The following is a 12,438-nucleotide window of genomic DNA, read 5'->3' as shown; positions in this document are numbered from 1 at the left end:
GGTCATCGTCTGGCTGGTATGGGCAGTGGTCGGATGTGTATAGATAAGCCACTAGAAACTATCGCAGATTTTGAGAGAAGGGATGTCGGGATGGCCTAGGGAAGTAGCTGTAGGAAAAATGGAGGGATTTCGTACTTGGTGATTATTGTTGGGCCATGTGCATGAGGAAGGAGGGGAGTAGGTCTCTGGCCTGTGTACTAGGGGGGCTGTGGAGCCATCCACTAAGAGCAGTAAAGGAAAAGGATAGAGTCAATCCGTTCATTGAATAAATATTTATTGAACTCTTACTTTGTGCCTTGTTATATTATAGGCATGGGGGCACGGTCCAAAGCAACCCAAATCCTTGAAATAATGGAGCTTATATACTAGCTTGGACACACACACAAAATGTAAGTGAGACATTTAGTATGTCAGACGGCCTAGAACAATGCCTCACGCCGTGTAGACGCTCCGTAAGTACCAAGGAGAAGACGTCAGGGAAGGTGAATAGAGAGGCAGGTGATGGGGGTGGAGCTACAGTTTTAAATGGAGTGAATAGGAAAGGTGTCAGTAAGGAAATGACACTTGAGCAAAAACCTGAAAGAAGAGAGGGAATAAGGCAGGCAACCGTCAAGAGATGAGATGGGGTACCAGGCAGTGAGGACAGCAGGTCCGGAAGCCTTGAGCCTGGAAGCGCATGGCCAAGAGGACAAGTAGAGAATGGGGGCAGATGGCTCTGGGTACCAGAGGCAGAGGGCCTGTCCCATCTTTATACGTTCTTTGTGAAAGTCTGGTTTCGGCCATACTCCGTGTGAGGTACATTTGGAACATCCGAAAGATGCAAGTCAACAATCTGATGTATGGATCCAGAACTCAACGGAAAGTTCCCGGCTGGAGATAAAGTTGGTGGGTTATTTGCACCTGGATGAGGTAGCGTAGGGAAAGAGAATGGGGCACCAAGGGGAGAGGGTCTAGGAAGGAGCCTTGCAGTAGGTTCTAGTCTTAAATCGGCCCTCAGTCTCGGCACTCGAGTCCTGGTGAGGCAGTGGTGCCTGCCATACTTGTGTGTGACTGCTGTGTCACGTGACATAACGGACGTGGGTCGGTGGGCCAGCCAAGAGACTAGACTTTCCAGTTGAGACATCGGGGTCCAGATCATCGGCGGGGTGACTCTGTGACGTCGGCCAAATCCTATGACCTCCGCCTTTTCTGATGTGTAAATTGGAGAAATACTGCCCACTCCACAGGGCCGTTTTCAGAAGGAAATAAGTAGCACGTAGGAGTGCTTTACACGCCGTCAAGTGGTTTGTGGATGCTCTGTGTTATCAAAGGTGCTGGAAAATATAAATGCCTCCTCAGTGATCTGACCTACGTGCCCTTCTGTCTTACGGACTATTTCCCCAAACTCAGACTATCTGACATTGTGTTGTCCGCTTCCCCTCAAGCCCAGCCCGGTCCCCTTCGTCCCCGTTTCTGTCAGCGGCACGTGCTCTTCCTGCTCCCGGGCCAGGCATCCCCGAATCCCCCTTGATTCTCCCCATCTGCTGGCCCTTCACCAAACACCAGAGTCAAACACCAGATCTCGTAGCTTCTCCTTCCCCCACTCAGTCCTGCCTAGGATTCCTGCAGCTGAACGTGCACTCCACTGTTCAGATGAGCCTGTCCGGACTGCTTCTGTCATCCTATCACTCCCTCCTTGCAGAACCTCCAGTACGTTCCCTGGGCCTTCGGAACTTGTGCCCTGCCTTTCACTGGTCTGGCTCATCCAAGCTTATTTCTTCTACCTCAGTTCCATCCTGTCTGCCCCGTGGCCTTATCCTTCTGTTCACTTACCGTGTCTGTTTTGGTGGTCCAGCCCTTCTCTTTTCCTCTCCTTACCCTATCTGTCCACCTGGGCCCGGTCAATCTCAACGTCGTCCCTGAAGCCCTCCCTTGCAATCCGGGCTGGTCCGTGCTGACCTTGTGCTTGTCTGCTCCCGTTCACCTTGTTGCCCACGTCCCACACGTAGTGCCACCCTGTGCTCAGGTTCCTTGCCTGCCGCCGCTGTGCCTGAACGATGGCATTTCACGAGGCAGGAATTAGTCACATAAATCTTTCCCGGCTTGGGAAAACTTTGGTCATCCCTTCCCAAAGATCTGGCAATTTCGACTGCCATCAGCATTTATCCTACGAGATACGTTGCCTTCAAGTTACTTGTATCAACTGTCATATTTACTTGTTTTCTGTTTCTGCCAGAAGCTGAGTTTTGTGAGAGTGGGGGCATCATCCTACCCCTCGTGTCTTAGCGTGTCCACTGTGTTTGTCCAATGCGTGTTGGTTATGTGAACGGACAAGTAAATTCTAAAAGCGATTTTCCCGGACAGTATGGGCCCCAGTTTTAGTTAAAAATGGCTCATGTCTGGGGCGCCTGGGTGGCTCAGTCGGTTAAGCGTCCGACTTCGGCTCAGGTCACGATCTCGCGGTATGTGAGTTCGAGCCCCGCGTCGGGCTCTGTGCTGACTGCTCAGAGCCTGGAGCCTGTTTCAGATTCTGTGTCTCCCTCTCTCTCTGACCCTCCCCCGTTCATGCTCTGTCTCTCTTTGTCTCAAAAATAAATAAATGTTAAAAAAAAAAAAAATGGCTCATGTCTGGGCTGCCAATGCTAAGTACTCATCTGTGATGAGCTGGTGAGCAGAAACCTTCAAACCGTGGCTGCGTTAGAACTTAACTTGGGCGACATCAGCCGTGAATCAGATTACTCCTAAGCCTGAGACTTAGGAAACTTCTTTCTTAAAAAAAAAAAAAAAAAAGCCCAATTTTATTAATTTTGTTAAACAGAAGAAGAATGTAGGTTAGAATGGAGAGAACAGTATTTGGTGCAGTTATTTTCCTTGAGACGTTGACATTGCCCTCCACGGTGGTTTTCGGGATAATCTAGGGACTGCTCTAAAGCATTCCTGTTCTTCCCAAGTGAAAGTTTGTTGTGTTGACTCTCTTCACGCATTCCGTCCTGTATGTCAGTGCCACTCCAAGCGCTGGTCCACAGACCGTTACTGGATCTTGATGGGAGGAGGGATTGCCTGGGAAGAAACCGCTGAGAATGTCTTGCTATGGGGGAAAAAAAAAAAATCCTCTAAATTCAACACTGTGCCCGGTGACATCACAGATCCATATCAGGGCACAAGCCCCTCATTGCCTTGTGGATGAGTGCAGAGCACTCCTCTGGTCTGTGGTCGTTGGGCCACACTACGAGAAGCACTGCAGAAGCAGCTTTATGCCCTTGACCTTAATGCCCAAATCACCCATGAGCTCTTGCCGGATAGGGTGGTTGGTGCAGGATGCGCAGTGAGTATCCAGTGAGAACTTGATGGCGCTTTGGCTGGGAGGGCATGGCTTCCTCAGCACCGGGCTCTCCAGGGCTCCTTCAGGCTTCATATTTAACTACCCGCCTTGCTGTCTCTGACCTGCAGAACAAAATCTTTATCTATCGGGGGAAGGAGTACGAGAGGCGAGAAGACTTCAGCCTGAGATTGCTGACGCAGTTCCCCAATGCCGAGAAGATGACCAGCACCACGCCCCCGGGAGAGGAAATCAAGTCGTCCCCAAAACAGTGTATCCTTGCCTTGGGGAGACACGGCCTGGCCCGGCCACAGAAGCTAATGGTTCGGTCCCCCGACCACTCGTTTAACCATTCTGACTCAGCCTCCCATTCTGTGTCAAAGCTTTGGGGCCCTATGTCCTTAGCTCATGGTTATGAAGTAGAGGAGAGAGACGGTAAGCAGATCTTGAATAGGAAAGGATGTTTTAGAGCCAAATGGAGAGCTTGAGGACAGAGCGTTCCTGTTCAGAATCATGGATCCTGGGTAAAGATGTCTGGCTCTTCTTTTGTAACATGCAATGACTTATTGAAAAATTAATTACATGCTTTCTTTTTTTTTTTTTAAGATGTTTTTATTTTTGAGAGAGAGAGAGAGACAGAGTGTAACTGGGGGAGGGGCACAGAGAGGAAGACACAGAATCCGAAGCAGGCTCCAGGCTCTGAGCTGTCAGCACAGAGCCCGACACAGGACTTGAACCCACGAACCACGAGGAGCCACCCAGGCACCCCTATTACATGCTTTCTTATAAATAAGTAAATAAGCGAGCTCCATGACAAAATTATTTTTGAAGCCTTTTCACGTGTTTTGTACTAAAATAAAGATGTTCTAAAATTGAACAGTATTTGGAATAAAGAGAGGTAGGTAAGACAGAGCCGGTGTGGCATGGTAGATAAAAAAACGGTCTCTGGAGCCTCAGTGCCTGGGTTCGAGTCTCAGCTCTATCATGTACTATGTCTCTTAAGGGCAAGGTCCTTAATGTCTATGCTCCTTAGTTTTCCCATCTATAAAATGGGGATGGTGTTCATTCTTTCTCATGGAATTTTTGTAAAGATGGAGCAAATATATGTCAAAGATTAGTAACAATGCCTGGTATTAATACAAATTCAATAGATATTGCCTATTATCATAGGTACCGGTGTAGAAAGATTCACGATAATAACAGACCAATAGACCTTTAAGAGAACAACGACCCGTTAACGCACAGTAGGTGCTTGGAAAAAGACTAGTCTTTGAGGATAAATCCTTGTTTGGGTTATGAGGGTTCAGAAAACCACCGAGCTGCCTCTGTGGTGTGGGAATGAAAAGAGGTCTTCCAAGAACTGAATTCCTGTCGCTTGGCCCCCGGCCCTTCCTGCGTATCCACCAGACCTTGTCGAAACTTCTTCGTTCCTCCAGGTCTTGCTTTCTCATATACGAGGTGTGAGTCTGTTTTCCCTCAATACCTAGTAGCACTTCTGTGAGGATCCAGATAGAAAGGAGATCATTAAAACGCTCTGTCAGCTAGACCGGTATGAGGCCCAGCCCGGTGGTGCTCAGATTTTCTCATGCATGAGGATCGCCACGGAGAGATTCTCACTGAGCAGTTGTGAATTCTTTATTCTTTTCTTTTTTTTTTTTTTTTTACTGCTTATTTATCTTTGAGAGAGAGAGCGTGCGTGTGTAAGTGGGGGACCGTGAATCCGAAGCCAGGCTCTGCTGCACTGATGGTGGTGAGCCCAATGTAGGGCTTGAACTCACGAGCTATGAGATCATGACCCGAGTCAAAGTTGGATACTCAACGCCCGGAGCCACTCAGGCGCCCCTCAGCAGCTGTGAATTCTTATTTTTTATTTTTTTTTAATTAACGTTTATTTATTTTTGAGACACAGAGAGACAGAGCATGAACGGGGGAGGGGCAGAGAGAGAGGGAGACACAGAATCGGAAGCAGGCTCCAGGCTCTGAGCCATCAGCCCAGAGCCCGACGCGGGGCTCGAACTCACGGACCGCGAGATGGTGACCTGAGCTGAAGTCGGACGCTTAACCGACTGAGCCACCCAGGCGCCCCAGCAGCTGTGAATTCTAATTCTGTATTGAGTACCTGTCCTGGTGCCAGGTCTAGAGACTTCACCCAGAAATCCTGGAAGTCACTGTTCTGTCCGGACGCATGGCCTGAAACTCCAGTTTAAATGCTGCAGATTTTGAAACGGTAGATCTGCACTGGCAAGGGCCAGAAATAAAAGGTTATTACTAATTCAGACTATCAAGTCAGAGACTCAGGTCTTACCCCCAAGCTGGCTTTGAAGCCTGGCTTTACCATTTACCAGTTACGTGCTCTGGCTCAGCTCGGAGCCTCAGATTCCTCATCTGTAAAAGATTTATCACATCCACCTGTTAGTTGTGTTTTATTAGAGGTAACGTATGGAAAGCCTACTTCAGGGGCGCCTGGGCGGCTCAGTCACTTAAGTCCTACTCTTGATTTCAGTTCAGGTCATGATCTCATGGTTTGTGAGACTGAGCCCTGCGTCAGGCCCGGCACTGACAGCACGGAGCCTGCTTGGGATTCTGTCTTCCTGTCCCTCTCTCTCTGCCTCTCCCCCTTTCCCCCTCCCTCACAAGGAAGGAAGGAAGGAAAAAAAAAAGGAAAGACAGAAAATCTACATCAGTCCCCAGCAAGTGCCATCCAAAGATCCCAGAAATTCCTATTGCACAGGCTCTAGAGTCTGGCTATTTCAGAGGCATGCTTGTCCAAAAGAAATTATTTAAAACTGTGTCTAATCCCCCCCCCCCCGATATTTCATTGATGCCTATTTTCCTATGGCAAGGTTGTTTTGCCAGGTGTCTGACCAAAAAATGTCCTAGGATTATGGCTTAATAAGGCATTTTGGTAATACATAAGGAAACCCTGTTTTCCATGCAGTCCTGGCATTCAGTGAAAAAGAATAATTAATGCAGGTACCATGATGTCCCATCTGTAAAGCCGGCGGGGGGGGGGGGGGGGGGGGGGGGGAACAAGCAGTCCTTTCTGCCTGTGACAGCTTCATGGCCCAGCCCCTTTTCCTTAATGAGCTCATCAGACATGCAGTGTTTCACCGTAAAGCCAGTGATGAGCCTGCCTCCCAGCTACAAGGACAAACCAGTTCCAGAGCAGATCTTAAAGTAAGGAGGGGCTCTTTTGGTTTGTTTTTAGAAGCATTTTTTTTCTCTGACACACTTGATCTAGAAGTACCTCAACACCAAAGCCTTGAACTCATTACAGTTTGGAAAACCTTCTGTTGTCTTAAACCTCTGGAGCTGCTCTAACAGGATATACCACAGACTGGGTGGCTTATAAACAACAGACATTCATTGCTCACAGTTCTGGAGGCTGGGAAGTCCAAGGTCAAGGCTCCAGCAGCTTTGGTGTCTGGTGAGGACCTGCTTCCTGGTTCACAGACATCGACTTCTTGCTGTGTCCTCACGTGGCAGCAAGGGTGATGGATCTCTCGGGTCTCTTACAAGGGCACTGATCCCATTCAAGAGGGTAGAACATAAGCACTTACCACGGAGGCTACTTCCTAATACCATCACATTGTGGGGGGGTGGGGGGGGGTGTTAGGATTTCAACATATGCACTTGGGGGGAACCCAAGTGTTCAGACCACAGCAACTCTTCATTTTCAGTATAAACTATGAGCTTGGTAACTCAAAGGGATTTGGGGCAGGTGGGGTGGGGGTTGGGGTTTTTTTAGGCAGAGGGAGATCAGGAATTTCACTGTTAGGTTTTGGATCTCCTGGATCTCAATTCCACCCGGAAGCACTCACTTAGGAGTGGCTGACCTCACCTTGCCTGGTGGGTTCCCCAGTGATCACAGGTCCCGGTCTTTTTCCTCAGAAGCTAAGATATTAGAAGGATTGCTAGAACTGTGATAAAACTATTACAAATGCAATCACAAATATGGATATAAGTACATACGCCTTTTTATTTTTTTTATTTTTTTATTTTATTTTATTTTTTTTAAACGTTTATTTATTTTTGAGACAGAGCATGAACGGGGGAGGGTCAGAGAGAGGGAGACACAGAATCTGAAACAGGCTCCGGGCTCTGAGCTGTCAGCACAGGGGCCCGATGCGGGGCTCAAACTCACGGACCGCGAGATCGTGACCTGAGCTGAAGTCGGCGCTCAACCGACTGAGCCACCCAGGCGCCCCGATACGCCTTTTTAAATGGCGAGCTGTGAATGGATTCGTAAATAAGAAAATTAAGATGTGCAATAAAATGTGCACCCCCTCCCGCCTTCCTTATGAAGACTGTGTCTGTTTTGAGATCGCTTAGGGGATAAGACTCGGTCTGTGGAAGACGCGGCCCAGGGCTTATTGAAGTTTGCTCAAGGAGCGCTTGTTCTAAGAGAAACTCCAGCGTTGTGGCGATGTCTCTCTCTCCCCAGCTACTACAGAGCCAATGAAGTACAACAATTCCAATATTCCCGGCCATTCCGGAAAGGAGAAAAGGATCCAGATAATGAATTTGCTGTGAGTCCACCCACTTTGCCCTCTAAAACAAGGTCAAGTTGCCATCCAAATGGAGGCTTTCCACCTGACCGACACAGACAGCAGAAACGATGGCAGCCCGAGGGGTAGAGGTTCTACGTGCTTACTGCATAGACAGCAGGCCAGCTCAGTGGAAAGCTCTAGACTGGCACCCATCCAAAAAAAAGGGCTCTACTGTGGGGCTCCAATGTTGCGTTGAGTATGATTTGAGCAAGCCACGCCTCTTTGGACCTCACATTTCCCCTCTAGAACGTGAGAGGGCCCAAGTAGATGAGCCTTTGCAGCTTTAAACATTTTGATGCCCATTCACTAAGGAAGCATTTGAGAACAGAATCTCACTGACCTCAACCCTGGCCATTTTGGCCTGGGAACTGACACTTCCTATTGTCTTCCCTTCCACCAGACCATGTGGATCGAAAGGACCACGTATACGACTGCGTATACCTTTCCTGGCATCCTCAAGTGGTTTGAAGTCAAACAGATTTCAACGGTGAGTCACTTGGAATCGGAATTCAGAAAATTCTTTTGTGTCTCCAAATATAATAAGGGCCTTTGTTAAGTGCCCCTCTGGTTCTCACTAGGCTGGCCAGCCTCCTCTGGCCAACTTTGTTTTCCAAAAGAGAAATAAAAGGCATGCTTGTGTAATAAAACTCCTCTGTAAAACTGATGTTACAAACCAACCCTAAAGGTCACTCACAGTGAATGACTCTTTTATGACCAAATGAGTCTTGTCTCCTCATAATCCCACCAAGCGCCCCAAACCATTTTCAGAACGTCTCCTTGGAGTTTCCTGCCAATCAGATTCTTCTCTCCCAAAACATTTCCTCTTCTTTCATTCGTGGCTGATCACATCTACCAGTCCCCCCACGCTCTCCCTTCTCCAGCACTCCCAAAGCTGACCCTTTTACCTTCTTAATATTTATTAAATCTGTTTGTTTGTTTTTTCCAGCTCTCCTACTACTGTACCCTGTTTTAGTCCCTCGTTCATCTCTGGTGGAAAAAGCCCCCTCATTGGCCTCCTGCTTGGGCCTTCACAGGCTTGTTTTCCACACTGTCTCAGGGTGTGAGTTTCCACAGTGGAAAGCTGACCATATCATTCTCATGCTCAAAACCTTGCCGTGGCTCCCCAGTGCCTAGAGCATAAAGTCCCTGCTCCTTAGGACACACGTGCAGAATCTTTGTGACTCGGTTCTGCCACCTCATCTCTTCAGGAATCTTCTGGAACTAAACTGCTCATTCCATGCTATTTCAGCCCTCCTTGATGATGCAGCGTTTTCCCTGCCCATAGTGCTACTTCTCAACCTAACTAACTCCCACTGAAATTCAGTTAGGTACCTGCTTCGCCAGGAAGCCATCTCTGAAACTCCCAATTGGGATTAGATGCCCTTTCTCTGTGCCCCGTTGCAACCCGGGTTTATTTCTTTACATTTTTTTTTTTTAACATTTATTTATTATTGAGAGACAGAGCATGAGCACGGGAGGGGCAGAGAGAGAGGAAGACACAGACTCTGAAGCAGGGTCCAGGCTCTGAGCTGTCAGCACAGAGCCCGACGCGGGGCTCGAACTCACAAACCACGAGATCATGACCTGAGCCAAAGTCGGACGCTTAACCGACTGAGCCACCCAGGCGCCCCAACCCGAGTTTATTTCTAACAAGTTACTACCATGCTTACATGTCTTGAGATGCCACTAAAACCGTAGGCTCCTCCCCGCCATGAATTCTGTCTTAATCACTTTTGTGACTGTAGAGCATAGCCCGGTACTTGGCATGAAATACACTTTGAGGAAATATATCCTGAACAAATCTGAACGGAAATCCGATGTCTTCCATGCCACTAGTAATAATATCGCTATCCCTCAAGTGTGAATATGATTTTTGGGCAGAGACTTTTGGAATCAGGCTGTGGTAGGAGGTCATTTGTCTGGCAGTGGCTAAAATGAAGAACGTGGGTTTTCTTGAAACCTGGCTTTGAACACTTGCCCACAGGAATTGCTTGAACCTATATTGAATCTTATTTCATTTTCGTCCCAGATTCAGCTTGGATACTCTTTTTTAATTTTAATGTTTATTTTGAGACAGAAAGAGCACGTGTGAGCAGGAGGGGCAGAGAGAGGGAGAGAGAGAGAGAACCCCAAATGGGCTTTGCACGATTAGCACGGAGCCCGGGGGCAGGGCTCGATCTCACAAACCATGAGATCGTGACCTGAGCCAAAATCAAGAATCAGACGCTTAACGGAGCCACCCAGGTGACCCCAGCTTGGATATTCTAATACATCCCGTTATTTCTGGCTGCTTCTGACCGCAGAACCCATACTAAGGTGACTTAGGTATGGTTTGAATGCATGGCTTCCAAAACTTACCTTTGCTTGTGGCAGAAACATCGAGCCCCTTGCCAGTGAACTTTTGGGACGTTGCAGAAGTATCTTGGATCAGATATCCTGCTACTCTCTTGTCACTTATCTTCTCAGAAATATCTGAGGAAGCTTTGCCTAAAAGTAGCTTTGCCATCATTATTACATCTGCCTTTTTTTTTCCCCCAGATTTCTGGTAGACCTTTTGCCCCGAGAAATTATCACTACTATAGCTCTAATTTTTAGGTCATCCTTGTACTTTCTAAGGACATTTTAAGTAGTTTACTTCACAACTTAGCAAGACCATTTCAAGTAAGTGTGGGATCCAAATAGACATAACCTTGACAAGCACAACTTTACTGTTTTATAGCCTGGTGAGAATTTTAAACTTTTTATTTTTTTTAGAACTTTTTTTTTTAAATGTTTTATTTGTTTTTGAGACAGAGAGAGACAGAGCATGAACAGGGGAGGGGCAGAGAGAGAGGGAGACACAGAATCTGAAGCAGGCTCCAGGCTCTGAGCTGTCAGCACAGAGCCCGACGCGGGGCTCGAACTCACGGACCGCGAGATCATGACCTGAGCCGAAGTCGGATGCTCAACCGACTGAGCCACCCAGGCGCCCCGAATTTTAAACCTTTTAAAAGGAACACTTAGGGGGTGCCTGAGTTAAGCGTCTGACTCTTCATTCCGGCTCAAGACATGATCTCACAGTTCGTGAGTTCGAGTCCCACATCAGGCTCTGCACTGAGCACACGGAGCCTGCTTGGGATTCTCTCTCCCTCTCTCTGTCCCCAGCCTCTCAAAATAAATAAATAAATATTTTTAAAAATAAAATGAGAGGAACACTTAGGATTTTTTCAAAACTTGCTGTGAATTCACAAAATGCCCTTTCACTCCCTTGTCCACTATCGCAGGAGGAAATCAGTCCCCTGGAGAATGCCATAGAAACCATGGAACTCACCAATGAGAAGATCAGCAACTGTGTTCAACAACATGCCTGGGACCGGGCCCTCTCTGTGCATCCTCTCTCCATGCTGCTCAGTGGCATCGTAGACCCGGCTGTCATGGGGGGATACTCCAACTATGAAAAGGTGGGCTGGGCCCTGGAATCCCCACTGAATCCCATGTCATTCCGTGCCTCTCGCCCTGTGGCTCTGTGCGGCTGGTGCATTAGTTTCTTACGACTTGGCTGAGAGAGTTTTTCACTGTGCCCTTTTTACGAATGAGCAAATGAAATTAATGAAAAGCTGATCCCTGACCTCACACCTCCTAGAGATCCTCAGCAGCTCAGGCAGGGTTGGGCCACTGCCTGATAAAGAGTCACTGACAGATCAGTCTAATACACCATCTCTGGTTGATTTACCTGTTGTTCCCTCTCCCTTTCTCCACCGAGAAGTAGAAAGCTTACAGGCGGCCCCAGAGGTAAAGATGCTCTAGAACTGAAGAAGCACCCGTGCGAAAGGCAGAACTGTGCTCTATCTAAAATTGGCTTCTAGGGGCACCTGGGTGGCTCAGTCGGTTAAGCGTCCGACTTCGGCTCAGGTCATGATCTCGCAGCTCATGGGTTGGAGCCCTGCCTCAGGAACTGTGCTGACAGCTCAGACCCTGGAGCCTGCTTTGGATTCTGTGTCTCCCTCTCTGCCTCTCCCCCACCCACACTCTGTCTCTGTCTCTGTCTCTCTCTCTCTAAAATAAACATTAAAAAAATTTTTGTTTACCGGAGTTAATGTATCCAACACGTAAAAAAACATGCAATTAATGGAGGCAAGATTTTTAATTATTCACTATGTTTCCAGTGGCTAAGTAATTTTGGAGTCCTCTTGCTGAATATAAACAAACATTTGGCTACTACACTCCTGCGGAGTAGCCGGGAGAGTGAGTGGAAAGAAAAGGAGATGAACCAGAAGGGCGAGTGGTTATTAGGTGGGCTGATTCTGTTATTTCCATTTATACACAAAGTCCTGAGAAGACCAGGGGCTTTAGAATCAGTCACTCCTGTGACCCAATCCCGGCTTCCCATTGGCCACCGTGTGCCCTCGGGTGAGATACGTCACCTCTTTGAGCCCCAAGCTTCGTACCTGAAAAAATGAGGAAAATGCCTACCACGCAGAAGCGGCTGGACGCTTATCTTGTATATAAGGAACATCGCAGAACACTTGCCTTATAGTTGAGGCTTGATCGGTGTTGACTTCTTCCTCTCTCCTGTCTGCTTGGAGGCAAAGGTGATCTGAACGGGCAGTG

The 12,438-nt window shown here is 47.9% G+C and overlaps 1 protein-coding gene across 2 annotated transcripts in view; it reads left to right on the top strand.

Annotated features, from left to right (window-relative positions):
- Positions 1-12,438, top strand: part of DOCK5 (dedicator of cytokinesis 5) — a 220,704-nt gene that overhangs the window by 187,121 nt on the left and 21,145 nt on the right. For both annotated transcript variants that reach the window (XM_019466911.2, XM_019466912.2), the window contains exons 41-45: positions 3,430-3,571; positions 6,394-6,475; positions 7,743-7,827; positions 8,249-8,335; positions 11,112-11,288. In XM_019466911.2, coding sequence (XP_019322456.1) covers positions 3,430-3,571; positions 6,394-6,475; positions 7,743-7,827; positions 8,249-8,335; positions 11,112-11,288 — 573 coding nt within the window. The remainder of the gene's footprint in view (positions 1-3,429; positions 3,572-6,393; positions 6,476-7,742; positions 7,828-8,248; positions 8,336-11,111; positions 11,289-12,438) is intronic.

This window comes from Panthera pardus, unplaced genomic scaffold (genome assembly GCF_024362965.1).
Source record: "Panthera pardus isolate Hobbes unplaced genomic scaffold, ASM2436296v1 HiC_scaffold_13, whole genome shotgun sequence".
NCBI lineage: Eukaryota > Metazoa > Chordata > Mammalia > Carnivora > Felidae > Panthera > Panthera pardus.
The sequence above is the reverse complement of the archived record's forward strand: the minus strand, read 5'-3'. Positions and strand labels throughout refer to the sequence as shown.